Raw genomic sequence first — 17,744 nt, 5'->3', positions numbered from 1 at the left:
TGCCGCAAAGTTGATCGGACGGCGCTTGATAGTACAGATGGACAATGACCCCAAGAATACAGCCCAAGCTACCCAGGAGTTCATGAGTGCAAAAAAGTGGAACATTCTGCAATGGCCAAGTCAATCACCAGATCTTAACCCAATTGAGCATGCATTTCACTTGCTCAAATCCAGACTTAAGACGGAAAGACCCACAAACAAGCAAGACCTGAAGGCTGCGGCTGTAAAGGCCTGGCAAAGCATTAAGAAGGAGGAAACCCAGCGTTTGGTGATGTCCATGGGTTCCAGACTTAAGGCAGTGATTGCCTCCAAAGGATTCGCAACAAAATATTGAAAATAAAAAATTTTTTTTTGGGTTTGGTTTATTTGTCCAATTACTTTTGACCTCCTAAAATGTGGAGTGTTTGTAAAGAAATGTGTACAATTCCTACAATTTCTATCAGATATTTTTGTTCAAACCTTCAAATTAAACGTTACAATCTGCACTTGAATTCTGCTGTAGAGGTTTCATTTCAAATCCAATGTGGTGGCGTGCAGAGCCCAACTCGCGAAAATTGTGTCACTGTCCAAATATTTCTGGACCTAACTGTATATGTTTGTGTGTGTGTGTGTGTGTGTGTGTGTATATATATATATATATATATATATATATAATTACATATTGTATTGCATATTTACAATTTATTAGTTAGTTATTATTTAGAAAAAAAACCGTTATAGATAATGATTAAGGGATCATAAACTGTACACCGTGAGAAAAAAACCCTTAAAAATTCAATTCTTTAATGATAAAGTTTAAAATGGATATCCCAACATGAATAACACACACATGTATACATACAACAAACAAGGGAAAAAGTGCTGCAGTGCAGACTGGGAGTGGTCAACGCCCCTTCACTTCTCCCTACCTAGCCTGCGGAGGTCGGCACCCTAGGTTGCGTAAAGGCGCCCCCGCTCACCGTCGGCTCGCCCTCCTTTCCCTCCACTAAATTAAGAAGTGCAACTAGTCTGGGAGTATAGGAGTGCTCAACTAAAATATTGCTGCACTGCAAAAATTTACAGGGTTGCAAGGAATATCTATTGATATCTGGCACACATGTGGGTGTGACTCTACAGGAATGCTGAAATGACCGATAAAATATAATATGAGATGCTTGAAATTAGAATAACCACCTCAATATGAAATTTATCAGTGGACACCGTGCACCCGTTTGGATGTAGCCCCTGGAGCCACCTATATGGATATCAATTGTCCTGTGCATTCAATAAAAGCATATAATTGGACACATATTGTGGTGCTAAGAAAACAGGTTACTACAATGTACGCAAGAGACTCTGATAAGCCTTGCCTTCGTCTGCTCCCACAAAAAAATCAATGAGAGTCAATCAGTAACTCAACACATGACTCCACAGTAGGCACACAGATGAATGGTCCTCAGATATAATAACATAATAGCCATAGCATGGAATAAACTTTCACTCCAGTCTATTCACTGTAGATGTAACAATAACATATTGAAGGTACTTAGCTTTTTTGTGTGAATTTGGACAAATCGCCAGATCAATGCTAATGCTTCAGTGTAGTCACTGGAAAATACAGGCCCAGTTTGGGAACCGCTAGCTCGACGCGTTTCCCCCTGGCACACAGTCCCGCCAAGGTTCATCAGGAGCACCCACAATCGGGCACAGAGTATCGGCCACAATAAACCACTCTGCCTCGGTCCTAATCCCCGCCTACACACGTGGGGCAAGGAGCGCTCTTAAAATGGCGCTTCCTGACGTCACCGGAAGTGACGTCTGTTAGAACGGAAGTGCCGCTCGCGTGGAACGCATTATGCGCTCCACCGCGGCTCATCACTACGGGACGGAAGATGACCCTCCATGTGGCGCTTCCTGACGTCAACGGAAGTGATTCCCTGTTCCCCTTGCGCTGTGAACCATGTGGTGCGGGGTTGCGGAGTGCATTACTGCGTCCCGTGATCATGTGACTGCTACCGTGCGTCACATGGAGGGACAGCCTCCGCCCCGTAGTGATGAGCCGCAGTGGAGCGCATGATGCGTTCCACGCGAGCGGCACTTCCGTTCTAACAGACGTCACTTCCGTTGACGTCAGGAAGCGCCACATGGAGGGTCATCTTCCGGTGGTTGAGTGGTTTATTGTGGCCGATACTCTGTGCCCGATTGTGGGTGCTCCTGATGAACCTTGGCGGGACTGTGTGCCAGGGGGAAACGCGTCGAGCTAGCGGTTCCCAAACTGGGCCTGTATTTTCCAGTGACTACACTGAAGCATTAGCGTTGATCTGGCGATTTGTCCAAATTCACACAAAAAAGCTAAGTACCTTCAATATGTTATTGTTACATCTACAGTGAATAGACTGGAGTGAAAGTTTATTCCATGCTATGGCTATTATGTTATTATATCTGAGGACCATTCATCTGTGTGCCTACTGTGGAGTCATGTGTTGATTTACTGATTGACTCTCATTGATTTTTTTGTGGGAGCAGGCGAAGGCAAGGCTTATCAGAGTCTCTTGCGTACATTGTAGTAACCTGTTTTCTTAGCACCACAATATGTGTCCAATTATATGCTTTTATTGAATGCACAGGACAATTGATATCCATATAGGTGGCTCCAGGGGCTACATCCAAACGGGTGCACGTTGTCCACTGATAAATTTCATATTGAGGTGGTTATTCTAATTTCAAGCATCTCATATTATATTTTATCGGTCATTTCAGCATTCCTGTAGAGTCACACCCACATGTGTGCCAGATATCAATAGATATTCCTTGCAACCCTGTAAATTTTTGCAGTGCAGCAATATTTTAGTTGAGCACTCCTATACTCCCAGACTAGTTGCACTTCTTAATTTAGTGCAGGGAAAGGAGGGCGAGCCGACGGTGAGCGGGGGCGCCTTTACGCAACCTAGGGTGCCGACCTCCGCAGGCTAGGTAGGGAGAAGTGAAGGGGCGTTGACCACTCCCAGTCTGCACTGCAGCACTTTTTCCCTTGTTTGTTGTATGTATACATGTGTGTGTTATTCATGTTGGGATATCCATTTTAAACTTTATCATTAAAGAATTGAATTTTTAAGGGTTTTTTTCTCACGGTGTATTAGTTATTATTTAGTATGTTTTTGTTGAAAACTGTTTTTTGCCACTTGGGCAACATCTCTAACAATTTCCGGGTGTAAAGGAGTTGCCTCATGCACAGTCAGTTTTGATGAACGGTTGAATTTTTCTATTTCTTTGAGAGCAAGTGAAAAATTTTACTGAAATCTAGTCAATCTGCTGCTATAGGAGACGGGGTGAAATCCTTTTCCTTGCGGCAACACTTTGCTTGCTCCATGTCATCCAAATACTTGTCAAAGTTAATCTCCTCATCTGATGAGGATGAAGATACGGCAGCAGTAGCACTGTCAGGCCCCAAGTCCTCTTGCGCCTGGCAGTCCTGTAGCCGCTCATCCTAACTGCTACCTCAGTCAGAGGTTCTTTTCCTTTATTAAGCTGTTGATCATCAAGCAGTATACAATGACATGGGTCCACATAAACAGCTGCCAGAAGAATATTATTTTCCAATAGCTCTGTCTCTCTCCGTTTCATTAAAGCAGAAATGCCATCTGCGATCAAACCTCCTCTTTGGGACAGGCAAAATAGCAAGTTCTTCCACTCCCTTATGAAAATGCCAGGAGTTAAATCCTCAGCTTGTAATTTTTTAGTTACAGTAAATGCGTGATTAAGCAATTCCTTCAATTCAGCCACCTGTGTCCATTGACCTTCATTTAAGGTTACTTGAGGGTTCACCATATCTATAAGAAACAATTTTAGTTCAAGCAATTGCTCAGTCATTAAATAAGTGCTGCCTCACCAAGTGGCTTGATCAACAATTGCCCCTTTCCCAGCACGTCTCTTCAAGATGGAATCAATTTTAGGGGTTCTGGCGGCAATAACCAACTTCCTCACTTTTCCAATCAGATTTCCAGCATGTCCGCCCAGTTTCACACATCCGGCTTTTCGCTGGTTTGGCGGATGTGGCGCACGCCAGTACAGTACGATACAGTACAGTGTCAGTGCCACGACTTCCGGGTCACATGCTATGGTCGCATGAAAGCATGTGACCGTCGTTTGTCGTGCTGCCACTGTACTGTATACACTGTACTGGAGTGCGGCGCATATGCCAAACCGGCGAAAAGACAGATGTGTGAAATCGGGGTCCCTCTTGCAGACTATCTCTTATTGCCAGCTGCAGCGTGTGCACAACACAGCGCATGTGATGAATAGGAAAGTGTTTTGAAGCAGCTTCAATAAGATCATCTAATCCTAAAGTATCATTTTGCTGTTCTTCTGTTGTAATATCTGTTTGTTTCTCAGTTAAATTGAACAGCGCTGTGGCTCCATCTCACACATACTGAATCCTAAATTTTCTTCTAGATGTTGTTCATTACTCTCATTCATCAGTTTAATTGTACTTATGTTTGAAGCGTTGTTCGTTACAATGGCAAGAACCTGTTCTTTTTTGAGTTCATAATCTTGCAGAACTTTTTCCCCTAAGGCCTGGAGAAACTGGCCGGTGTGATGAGCTTTAGTATCTTTCTTTGTCGCTCCATTGGGAGACCCAGACAATTGGGTGTATAGGCTATGCCTCCGGAGGCCGCACAAAGTATTACACTAAAAGTGTAAAGCCCCTCCCCTTCTGCCTATACACCCCCCGTGCTCCCACGGGCTCCTCAGTTTTTATGCTTTGTGCGAAGGAGGCAGACATGCACGCACAGCTCCATAGATTGGTCAGCAGCAGCTGCTGACTATGTCGGATGGAAGAAAAGTGGGCCCATATAGGGCCCCCAGCATGCTCCCTTCTCACCCCACTCTTGTCGGCGGTGTTGTTAAGGTTGAGGTATCCATTGCGGGTACGGAGGCTGGAGCCCACATGCTGTTTTCCTTCCCCATCCCCCTTAGGGCTCTGGGTGAAGTGGGATCCTATCGGTCTCCAGGCACTGAGACCGTGCTTCATCCACAACTCCTGGGAGCCTGCTGGATAGGAGCCGGGTATCGTTCAGGGACATGGCCCTGCTACTTGGAGGTACTCTGTGTCCCCGTGGGGACCGAGCACAGCAACACTCCAGCATTGCTGGGTGTGCTAGTGCACCGGGGACCGCGGCGCTGACCGGGTTAAATGTGCCATTACACACTCAGCGTCGCTGAGTGTGTTTATGTAGGGGGACTACCGCGCTGACCGCCGCCGCCATGTTTAACACTGAGGCGCGGCTGGGACTTGTAGTGCGCCGGGGACTTCCGCGCGGCCACGCTTTTACGGCGGCCGCGCTTATTACTCGAGTCCCCGGCTTTTGCGGCCTAGTCTTTCTTCCTCCCGCCCACAGCCCTGACAAGCAGGGGAAGGGCGGGACGCTGTACAGACGAGCAGCAATGAGGGCTGGAGAATGCTTTGCATACTCCACCCCCCTCACTGTGCACTGTGGGGCACCAGTTCCCGCACTTTCTGGGTCACGCCCACGGCTCCCTCCTCTCCTCAGGACGCCGGCAGCCATTCCTGTCAGCTCCTCGGACGCTGCAGAGGGGGACAAATTCTGGGAGACCCAGGCAGGGATTCTGGTGGCCTCACAACCGCTTTAAGCGGGTGGTAAGCAGCACCTGTGGTGCTAGCCCCATTGTGCAGAAGTGTTATTATATGTTTATGGTATATACTTTACACTGTATAGTGCACAGTTGTTTTCTGGCTATATACCCTATTGTGTTTCTCAGGGAAGACAATAGCATGGCGCCCACAAAAGGCAGGGGTGCCAAAACACAGGCTTACTATGCTGCCTGCGCCGCATGTACGACGCCGCTACCGGCAGGTTCCACTGACCCTCATTGTGTGCACTGCTCGGCCCCTACTGCACTTGCTCAGCCGGAGCCTCTGCTAAGAGGGGCCCAGGGGGAGCCACCTGCTGACACTCTCCAGGTGACAGGGACGGAGTTTGCAGTCTTTACGGATAAACTCTCTGAAACTATGGCTAGGATACTAGAAGCCTTGCAGTCCAGACCGGTATCTCAGCACAGGGACTCTGTTGAATCATTGTTCCCTGGCCCCCCTCAGTTGGACCAACAATGTCCCCCCGGGGTATCTCATAGATCCCAGGCTGGGGGCTCTGACACAAACCCCAGCCCCAGACCGATTAAGCGAGCTCGCTTGGAAATTCCCTCGACATCATCATATTGTTCAGGGTCTCAGCGGGGGGACTCTCTGGTTGATGACGCGGAGACAGCTGATCAGGATTCTGATCCTGAGGCCGCTCTCAATCTTGATACTCCGGACGGGGACGCCATAGTGAACGATCTTATTGCGTCCATCAATCGAATGTTGGATATTTCTCCCTCAGCTCCTCCGGTGGAGGAGTCAGCTTCTCAGCAGGAGAAATTCCGTTTCAGGTTTCCCAAGCGTACACCGAGTATGTTTCTGGACCACTCTGATTTCAGAGAGGCAGTCCAGAATCACCATGATTGTCCAGATAAGCGTTTTTCTAAGCGCCTTAAGGATACACGTTATCCCTTTCCCCCTGACGTGGTCAAAGGTTGGACTCAGTGTCACAAGGTGGATCCTCCAATCTCCAGACTGGCGGCTAGATCCATACTTGCAGTGGAAGATGGGGCTTCACTCAAAGATGCCACTGACAGGCAGATGGAGCTCTGGTTGAAATCCATCTATGAAGCTATCGGCGCTTCTTTTGCCCCAGCATTCGCAGCCGTATGGGCGCTACAAGCTATATCAGCAGGTCAAGCGCAAATTGACGCAGCCACACGCACTTCCGCGCCGCAGGTGGCGTCCATAACCGCTCAGACGTCGGCAATGGCGTCTTACGCTATTAATGCTGTCCTGGACTCTGCGAGCCGTATGGCGGTTGCATCCGCCAATTCGGTGGTACTCCGCAGGGCCTTGTGGCTACGGGAATGGAAGGCAGATTCTGCTTCCAAAAAGCGCTTAACTAGTTTGCCAATTTCTGGCGACCGATTGTTTGGCGAGCGTTTGGATGAAATCATCAAACAATCCAAGGGAAAGGATACATCCTTACCCCAGCCCAAACCGAACATACCCCAACAGAGGAGGGGGCAGTCGAGGTTTCGGTCCTTTCGGGGCGCGGGCAGGTCCCAATTCCCCTCGTCCAAAAGGCCTCAGAAAGATCAAAGGAACTCTGATTCATGGCGGTCTAAGTCACGTCCTAAAAAGACCACCGGAGGTGCCGCTACCAAAGCGGCTTCCTCATGACTTTCGGCCTCCGCAATCTGCTTCCTCGGTCGGTGGCAGGCTCTCCCGCTTTTGCGACACCTGGCTGCCACGGGTAAAAGACCGCTGGGTGAGAGACATTCTGTCTCACGGTTACAAGATAGAGTTCACCTCTCGTCCCCCGACTCGATTCTTCAGGTCATCCCCGCCTCCCGAGCGAGCCGAGGCTCTTCTGCAGGCGCTGGGCACTCTGAAGGCAGAAGGAGTGGTGGTCCCTGTTCCTCTTCAGCAACAGGGTCACGGTTTTTACTCCAACCTGTTTGTGGTCCCAAAGAAGGACGGGTCTTTCCGTCCTGTCCTGGACCTGAAACTGCTCAACAAACACGTAAAGACCAGGCGGTTCCGGATGGAATCCCTCCGCTCCGTCATCGCCTCAATGTCCCAAGGAGATTTCCTTGCATCGATCGATATCAAAGATGCTTATCTCCACGTACCGATTGCTCCAGAGCACCAGCGCTTCTTGCGCTTCGCCATAGGAGACGAACACCTGCAGTTCGTGGCACTGCCGTTTGACCTGGCAACAGCCCCACGGGTTTTCACCAAGGTTATGGCTACTGTAGTAGCGGTCCTCCACTCTCAGGGTCACTCGGTGATCCCTTACTTGGACGATCTCCTGATCAAGGCACCCTCTCAAGAGGCATGCCAACACAGCCTCGACGCTACTCTGGAGACTCTCCAGAGTTTCGGGTGGATCATCAATTTTCCAAAGTCAAATCTGACACCGGCCCAATCGCTGACATATCTTGGCATGGAGTTTCATACCCTCTCAGCGATAGTGAAGCTTCCGCTGATCAAGCAGCGGTCGCTACAGAAGGGGGTACAATCTCTCCTTCAAGGTCAGGCACACCCTTTGAGGCGCCTCATGCACTTCCTGGGGAAGATGGTGGCAGCAATGGAGGCAGTCCCTTTCGCGCAGTTTCACCTGCGTCCTCTTCAATGGGACATCCTTCGCAAATGGGACAGGAAGCCGACGTCCCTCGACAGGAACGTCTCTCTCTCTCAGGCGACCAAAGCTTCCCTTCGGTGGTGGCTTCTTCCCACTTCATTATCGAAGGGGAAATCCTTCCTACCGCCATCCTGGGAGGTGGTCACGACGGACGCGAGTCTGTCAGGGTGGGGAGCGGTTTTTCTCCACCACAGGGCTCAGGGTACGTGGACCCGGCAAGAGTCCTCACTTCAGATCAATGTTCTGGAAATACGGGCAGTGTACCTTGCCCTGAAAGCTTTCCAGCAGTGGCTGGAAGGCAAGCAGATCCGAATTCAGTCGGACAATTCCACAGCGGTGGCATACATCAACCACCAAGGCGGCACACGCAGTCGGCAAGCCTTCCAGGAAGTCCGGCGGATCTTGATGTGGGTGGAAGCCACGGCCTCCACCATCTCTGCAGTTCACATCCCGGGCGTGGAAAACTGGGAAGCAGATTATCTCAGTCGCCAGGGCATGGACGCAGGGGAATGGTCCCTTCACCCGGACGTGTTTCAGGAGATCTGTTGCCGCTGGGGGATGCCGGACGTCGACCTAATGGCGTCCCGGCACAACAACAAGGTCCCGACATTCATGGCACGGTCTCAAGATCACAGAGCTCTGGCGGCAGACGCCTTAGTTCAGGATTGGTTGCAGTTTCAACTCCCTTATGTGTTTCCTCCTCTGGCACTGTTGCCCAGAGTGTTACGCAAGATCAGGTCCGACTGCCGCCGCGCCATCCTCGTCGCTCCAGACTGGCCGAGGAGGTCGTGGTACCCGGATCTGTGGCATCTCACGGTCGGCCAACCGTGGGCACTACCAGACCGACCAGACTTGCTGTCTCAAGGGCCGTTTTTCCATCTGAATTCTGCGGCCCTCAACCTGACTGTGTGGCCATTGAGTCCTGGATCCTAGCGTCTTCAGGATTATCTCAAGAGGTCATTGCCACTATGAGACAGGCTAGGAAACCAACGTCCGCCAAGATCTACCACAGGACGTGGAAAATTTTCCTGTCATGGTGCTCTGCTCAGGGTTTTTCTCCCTGGCCTTTTGCCTTGCCCACTTTTCTGTCCTTCCTTCAATCTGGACTGGAAAAGGGTTTGTCGCTCGGCTCCCTTAAGGGACAAGTCTCAGCGCTCTCTGTGTTTTTCCAGAAGCGCCTAGCCAGACTTCCACAGGTACGCACGTTCCTGCAGGGGGTTTGTCACATCGTTCCTCCTTACAAGCGGCAGTTAGAACCCTGGGATCTGAACAGGGTGCTGATGGCTCTTCAGAAACCACCATTCGAGCCAATGAGGGATATTTCTCTCTCACGCCTTTCGCAGAAAGTGGTTTTCCTAGTAGCAGTCACCTCTCTTCGGAGAGTGTCTGAGCTAGCAGCGTTGTCGTGCAAAGCCCCTTTCCTGGTGTTTCACCAGGACAAGGTGGTCTGCGTCCGGTTCCGGAATTTCTCCCCAAGGTGGTATCCCCCTTTCATCTCAATCAGGATATCTCCTTACCCTCTTTTTGCCCTCATCCAGTTCACCAATGTGAAAAGGATTTGCACTTGTTAGATCTGGTGAGAGCACTCAGACTCCACATTTCTCGTACGGCGCCCCTGCGCCGCTCGGATGCACTCTTTGTCCTTGTCGCTGGTCAGCGTAAAGGGTCACAGGCTTCCAAATCAACCCTGGCTCGGTGGATCAAGGAGCCAATTCTCGAAGCTTACCGTTCTGCTGGGCTTCCGGTTCCCTCAGGGCTGAAGGCCCATTCTACCAGATCCGTGGGCGCGTCCTGGGCTTTGAGGCACCAGGCTACGGCTCAGCAGGTGTGTCAGCCGGCTACCTGGTCGAGCCTGCACACTTTCACGAAACACTATCAGGTGCATACCTATGCTTCGGCGGATGCCAGCCTAGGTAGACGAGTCCTTCAGGCGGCGGTTGCCCACCTGTAGGAAGGGGCCGTTTTCCGGCTCTATTACGAGGTATTAATTTACCCACCCAGGGACTGCTTTTGGACGTCCCAATTGTCTGGGTCTCCCAATGGAGCGACAAAGAAGAAGGGAATTTTGTTTACTTACCGTAAATTCCTTTTCTTCTAGCTCCAATTGGGAGACCCAGCACCCGCCCCTGTTTTTTTGTGTACACATGTTGTTCATGTTGAATGGTTTCAGTTCTCCGATATTCCTTCGGATTGAATTTACTTTAAACCAGTTTATAATTTTTTTCCTCCTTCTTGCTTTTGCACCAAAACTGAGGAGCCCGTGGGAGCACGGGGGGTGTATAGGCAGAAGGGGAGGGGCTTTACACTTTTAGTGTAATACTTTGTGCGGCCTCCGGAGGCATAGCCTATACACCCAATTGTCTGGGTCTCCCAATTGGAGCTAGAAGAAAAGGAATTTACGGTAAGTAAACAAAATTCCCTTCTTTACTGCCAGTGACTTACTAACAATTTATTTCTTGTCACAAACATATCGAACATTGATGGCAAAATAATTCAGTGAAATGCAGTGACTGGCATCCAGCAAAGGCAATGGGTTTCAAGATAGGACATTCAGACACAGCGTGTTGTGAGGATCCTCACACAGAATGAGCATGTCAGTTTGTGGCGGTTTTCTAATCTGCTTTTTCTATTGAAAGCATTATTTATGAGCTCAAAAACCTTTCAGGTGATGCGGGTTTTTAAAAAGCTGATCTACTTTTGCAGCTGAAAAACGTATCCTCAAAAAACGCAGCAAAAACGCTGTGTGTGAATGCAGCCTTAGATCAGGAATAGAACAGACATTTATAGGACATTTCATAACTTTCCCAATTCCTATGAAAAAAATGTCATCACACTCTGTATTGCACTACTGTCCCCAATTTATTATATATTTTAGGAGTCGGTGCATTTTATACCGACTCCACCAAAATGGGCTCCGACTCTGACTCCACAGCCCTGTGTAACAGAATGCTGTACAGACATTTTGGATGGCCTTGGCTTTTCACATGACTGTACATCCCTGATAATAAATATTCTGACATTAATCGTCCTTTAATATGTTCTAGTAATTTTTTTATGATGATTTCTCCCTTACTAACCCATCATTTCAGTGCCCTTTGGCCCAGCACTAGTTTTTGGTCAAAGCTGGGTGGCGATGTGAGACCCTAGTGCGTAGTATAAGGGTCTGTGGTCATGTCAGGGACTGGAATTTGGTTTCTCATGCATTATACATCTAATTTCCTACTGCAGTCCCACAAAACGCACAAGCCGTGCCAACTTTTTTTTTTTTATTATTTCTTCACTCAACATAGTTGGGACTCTAAATTGAGGCCATTCCCATGCTCATCCCACAAAGTCTTTCATCTTTTCTAACCGCAGGCTACGCAAAGGCGCCTTCGGTTTAAGAAGCAGCATAACAAAATATGTTTTCCTAATTCCTTAAACATTAGGACAAGTGATCTCTGTGCCACTGCCCTCTCCCTTCCAAGCACTATTCTTTAAGGAAGCCAGCACTACGCCTTTTCTTTCTTTTTTTTTGGTGCATTGCATTGACAACGAAGAAATTCTTCTGATGTTGTCATCGTGTATTAACGTAAAACATATTTACAGCACTTGTAGAAGATCAGATGTCTTTGGCCGTATGACACAAGTAATACCTTCCAGAGGTCAGTGTTATCGCTGCCTGTTTGTAATGCTGTGATAGCTGCTGATTTTAGGAGCACCTGTCCCTACAGACAATGCCCCTTGACATATGATGACATCTTTACTGGCCTTTTGTTTTTATTAATTTGCGTGTATCATGTGTGAAAAAGAGAAGTAAAATTAGCGGTAAAGTTGTGGATGAATGAATGGGGGATGGTAGAAGGGAAGAGGTTGGGGATTGGTTTTGGGTAACTATGCCAAAGGTCCATATTTGTTTGATTGACTGTAGATCCTGGTAATGGTCTTGATTTATTATTATTTATTATTATAGCGCCATTAATTCCATGGAGCTTTACAAGTGAAAAAGGGTATACATAAAAACTAGTACAACAATCATTAACAATACAAAACAGACTGGTACAGGAGGAGAGAGGACCCTGCTCATGAGGGCTCACAGTCTACAGGAGGAGAGAGGTCTCTGTCCGCGAGGGCTCACAGTCTACACCAGGAGAGAGGACCCTGCCCGCGAGGGCTCACAGTCTACACCAGGAGAGAGGACCCTGCCCGCGAGGGCTCACAGTCTACACCAGGAGAGAGGACCCTGCCCGCAAGGGCTCACAGTCTACACCAGGAGAGAGGACCCTGCCCACAAGGGCTCACAGTCTACACCAGGAGAGAGGACCCTGCCCGCGAGGGCTCACAGTCTACACCAGGAGAGAGGACCCTGCCCGCAAGGGCTCACAGTCTACACCAGGAGAGAGGACCCTGCCCGCGAGGGCTCACAGTCTACACCAGGAGAGAGGACCCTGCCCGCAAGGGCTCACAGTCTACACCAGGAGCAACAGCAGCGAATAACGAGTGTACTGAAACAGAGGCATGTAATGCAATACTAGCAGCCGCACAAAGGACCTGAGAACTAGCAACATTACTAACTCATTGCCCAGGCACCCCCCATAGGGAAAAGGTGCCTTAAGTAGCTGCAGCCTCTCAGCTGACTTTAGAAGCACTTCCGGGTTAGGGTCTGCTGGCCCTTTAAGAAAAGGAGTGGGTTCATGTGCGTACCCTTCGGGCAGAACCAGGAAGCCTGTGAGGTGTACACAGGCTCTGGGAGGCAGCAGCATGGACCAGGGATGGGGCAGCCACCGCAGGACATCCGGGCAAGTTAGGGAACTGACTTAACAACCGGGGGAGAGGGGCAGGACAGCGCAGGGATGCTGGTATGGGCGTTACATTCACCTCCACAGGACTATGAACATTTTTGGTAAGAACCGTTTTATAGTTACATAGTTGAGAAGGTTGGAAAAAAGAAAGGACGAAGATCCACAAAGAGCAATTAGTAGGCCTTATGTGTTGATCCAGATTAAGGCAAAAAGCTCTGATACCAATTCTCCCATATTATTGGACATATGTCCCTCCTCTCTCAGAATAAATCACTTGATTAGCATCCCTGGCAGCTGCAGTATACCTGACGCTGGCCGTGATAAGGAGCTAACATCACACTCCAGCCATCTGGTCGTCTTTAAAGAAGCGCTTACAAGCTTTCTCAGAAAGAGCTTGTCACCACTGCACATATTCAGCCACCGCTGTACTGGTAAACTAGGCAATGATGGACATCGATAGAAGTAAAAATCCCTCCATTTTTGACTATGAGGATCTGTAACACTAACTAAATTGCAAAGTTGCTTGTCTTTGCAAGAACTCTGCAGCTTTACCTATCTTGTGTATTGAATCAACCATTATTTATGTAGCAGAGAATTCCATCATCTCAATGCTTTTACAGTAAAGAATCACTATCTGTAATAAAGTTTTAATATTCTAGAGTCATCGAGGATTACCCCTTGTCGTGAAATAGGATGATTCCTGTTCTGTCCATTCACTTACATTTACATCGTGATTAGATGTCCCCTCAGCCGTCTTTTTATATGGCAGGTTTTATGAATATCAGAATGGCTTTTACTTATTAGTTTGATGGCCGGTTTTCAGTAATGATGGAATTAAAGGGAATCTATCAGCAGTTTTTTTCTATGTAATTTAGGAGCAGAGGACCTGATTCCCAGGGATGTATCACTTACTGAGCTCTGTGTTGTTGTTTCAAGGCAATCAGTGTTTAATCAGCAGGAGATTATCACTAGAGGACTAGTTGTCTTGTGCCATGTAGTCCTGCAGTGATTGGCAGCTTTCCGTTTATGCAGAAAGCTGCCAGTTAGTGGTGTTTTGCTGCAGCTTTTTACTAATTCTTCAGACCAGACGTCCGCTCTGACGGGATATTGATGATCTACAGTAGCCAGTGAGTGGCCGGAACAAGTCACCGCCAGTAACAGCGGCGCCGTATCACTGGAACGGATCGGAGAACATAGTTGTATGTAATTTCCCATCCTTGGCTGCAGATTTTCCTTTAGTGGACTTGCGCTGTCAACAAAATGACGGGGCTGTGGAGCTCCGATGAGCTTCAGTACCAGGAACAGCTAAATTCATTGTTCATTTACCCTCTCATCGGTGGCGGTTAATCAACTAATCAATCGGATGTTTATATAGATATTCTAGAAGTCTATCTCAAATATCCTTGGAAACGCACTAATAAGTGTCACGGGTGACAGACAGTCATGTAGTTTCTGGCAATAGAAGGTCACAGCGTTTGGCTGCACAAAATCCTCCCTGACTTTTTATTGTTCCTGCTCTTAGTATTCACTGTACTAGCTAGCTTTTTTTGCTGGAATTTCATTTCTACCCCTTTTGGACCCAGCAGGAGCTCGCCTTCCACCCAGCTGCTGATTATCAGTATTCCCTTGGTGCTTAAAGGGAATCTGTCACCTTTTTTTGGCCTATAAGCTGCGGCCACCACCACCGAGCTCTTATATACAGCATTCTAACATACTGTATATAAGAGCCCAGGCCGGGGATATAACATAAAAAACAGCTATATAATACCTACCTAACGGTCGCGCTGTGGGCCTAATGGGCGTCTCCGTTGTCCGGTGCGGGCGCTGCCTCTTTCTGCCATCTTTGTCCTCTTTCTGAAGCCTGTGTGCATTCCACGTCTACATCATACACACTCGCCGGTCCTGCGCAGGTGCACTAAAATACTTTGATCTGCCCTACTCAGGGCAGATCAAAGTGCGCCTGCTCAGGACCTGAATGCCGGCGAGTGTGGATGACGTCAGACCCGTCATGCACCGTGGCTAGAGAAAGAGATCAAAGATGGCCAAAAGATGCGGCTCCGGGAACTGGACAACGGAGACGCCCATTAGGCCCACCTCGCAACCGTTAGGTAAGTATTATAAAGTGTTTTTTTATGTTTTACTCTCAGCCAGGGCATGTTAGAATGCTGTATATAAGAGCCCAGTGGTGGTGGCCGCAGCTTATAGGCCAAAAAAGTGGTGACGGGTTCCCTTTAAATACTCCCATCTTCCCTGGACTGGTGATATTATTCACTTAATTCTATCTCTGGTTGCAAGCAGGTGGCTTGTACTCATCTGTAGTATTGTTACTGAAGCTTTGCTGCCTGAGTCATCTATGGCTAAGTGGTTCATGCCCCCGTGTGTCCCTCTTGTGTCTTCCTTTAGCATTTATTGAGTTGACAAAGAGCTCATCCCACCTGTTCCCTATTTAGGATCCAGCACTAGGGATACCAAGGATCAGGTATCATGCTCGGCACATAGGCTTGGAACCTATCTGGGGTGGTCAGACCAGCAGTAGGTTTGATCAGGGGGTTACCATCTCACCCCTCCCTAGATGCAGGGGTCCCCTTCCCTTACCTTTCACCACTCGCTTGCTATTTTTCTGTACCTAGCGTGACAATAAGTCCCATGATCATCCATTAATTAAATCCGACAGTATAAAGCAAAACAATACTGCTGTTCCTCAGGGTTTTCCAGTATTCGAGGAGTATCGCGTGCTGATTTCACATGTAATAAGTTGCCTTTCTTTACCTCAGCGCCTTTGAAGTGAGCAACAGCCAAGAACAGCAGCGGAAGTTGAGGGAGCAGCAGCTGAAGCTCCAGATCGCCCAGCTGGAGGCCGCTCTTAAGTCCGACCTCTCGGATAAAAATGAGATTCTTGATAGAATGAGACAAGAGCGAGGTACGTAGAAGATTCTCCACTTCTTTGCAGGTCATTTGTGTATCGAGAAGTCAAAAACTCCAAAGTATGTCGAAAATCTATCCCAGATCACCAATACGATCCCATAGTAAGGCGCCGAGCGGTTGCCAAAGCTGTCACAATGGTCATTGTCATTGTACAGCGTCACAGACATTGATGGTGCTATATTAATAGAGAGACATCAACAGCAGTTATCGACCATCTCAGCTGTCAGATTTGCCGAAGAATTACGAGGCTTTCTCCTATTACATTCCGGCTTCCCGAGAGTTGACAGGTAGAGAAGCCTCGTCGTGTTCCACTCATGCTCTAGCTAATATGTCACACTCATTTTCGGAAAATTAGTAAAAAATCAAGTCACTTTATACGGGGCATGTCATTTTAATTACATTTCAATAGCGGAGTAAATATTGTAACCCACCGCCTTGATGCTGTGTCTTATTTCAGAACAAGCCGAGAAACTGGATGAGGAGAACAGAAAGCTCCAGCTGCGCTGTCTGGAGCAGAGGCATCAGCTTGACGAATTTCAGAACAGGCTGAAGTTTTTCACAAAGGTATAAATATGAAATGTACAAGTATGATTAAAGGGTTGTCTCATTAATGGCTTTTATCATTGCGTTAAATATACTACATGATCAACGGGGGGGGGTCCGGCTGCCAAGATCCGAGGATCGAGGGGCCCAGAGTACACTGTATGAATGGCGCGGTAGAGGGCAATACTCCAGTCAATGTCTATGGGTATTGTGATTAGGCTCACTATCACTTAATTCACACAGGAGAGTTTGGGACCTGGTTGTTGACCACACAAACGAGAGAAGATCTGTAGTGGGACTGATAAACTTTGTCAGAAGCAGAGGACAGGTCTAGGAGGAGGAGCACAGAGTAATGTAGAAGGCAGAGGACAGGTCTAGGAGGAGGAGCACAGAGTAATGTAGAAGGCAGAGGACAGGACTAGGAGGAGGTGCACAGAGTAATGTAGGAGGCAGAGGACAAGTCTAGGGGAAGGAGCACAGAGTAATGTAGAAGGCAGAGGACAGGTCTAGGAGGAGGAGCACAGAGTAATGTAGAAGGGAGAGGACAGGTCTAGGAGTAGGAGCACAGAGTAATGTAGAAGGCATAGAACAGGTCTAGGAGGAGGAGCATAGAGTAATGTAGGAGGCGGAGGACAAGTCTAGGGGGAGGAGCACAGAGTAATGCAGAAGGCAGAGAACAGGACTAGGAGGAGGAGCACAGAGTAATGTAGAAGGCAGAGGACAGGTCTAGGAGGAGGAGCACAGAGTAATGTAGAAGGCAGAGGACAGGTCTAGTAGGAGGAGCACAGAGTAATGTAGAAGGCAGAGGACAGGTCTAGGAGGAGGAGCACAGAGTAATGTAGAAGGCAGAGGACAGGTCTAGGAGGAGGAGCACAGAGTAATGTAGAAGGCAGAGGATAGGTCTAGGAGGAGGAGCACAGAGTAATGTAGAAGTCAGAGGACAGGTCTAGGAGGAGGAGCACAGAGTAATGTAGAAGGCAGAGGACAGGTCTAGGAGGAGGAGCACAGAGTAATGTAGAAGGCAGAGGACAGGTCTAGGAGGAGGAGCACAGAGTAATGTAGAAGGCAAAGGACAGGTCTAGGAGGAGGAGCATAGAGTAATGTAGAAGGCAGAGGACAGGTCTAGGAGGAGGAGCATAGAGTAATGTAGAAGGTGGAGGACAGGTCAAGGAGGAGGAGCACAGAGTAATGTAGAAGGCAGAGGACAGGTCAAGGAGGAGGAGCACAGAGTAATGTAGAAGGCAGAGGACAGGTCTAGGAGGAGGAG

General features: G+C 48.4%; 1 protein-coding gene across 1 annotated transcript in view; it reads left to right on the top strand.

The window, feature by feature from the left end:
* The window catches only part of RPGRIP1L (RPGRIP1 like), a 283,031-nt gene that overhangs the window by 155,713 nt on the left and 109,574 nt on the right, over nt 1–17,744 (top strand). The window contains exons 10-11 of the mRNA XM_075325764.1: nt 15,784–15,929; nt 16,392–16,498. Of these exons, the coding sequence (XP_075181879.1) occupies nt 15,784–15,929; nt 16,392–16,498 (253 nt within the window). The remainder of the gene's footprint in view (nt 1–15,783; nt 15,930–16,391; nt 16,499–17,744) is intronic.

Source organism: Anomaloglossus baeobatrachus, chromosome 10, assembly GCF_048569485.1.
Source record: "Anomaloglossus baeobatrachus isolate aAnoBae1 chromosome 10, aAnoBae1.hap1, whole genome shotgun sequence".
Lineage (NCBI taxonomy): Eukaryota > Metazoa > Chordata > Amphibia > Anura > Aromobatidae > Anomaloglossus > Anomaloglossus baeobatrachus.
This window is presented reverse-complemented; position numbering and strand designations above follow the sequence as displayed.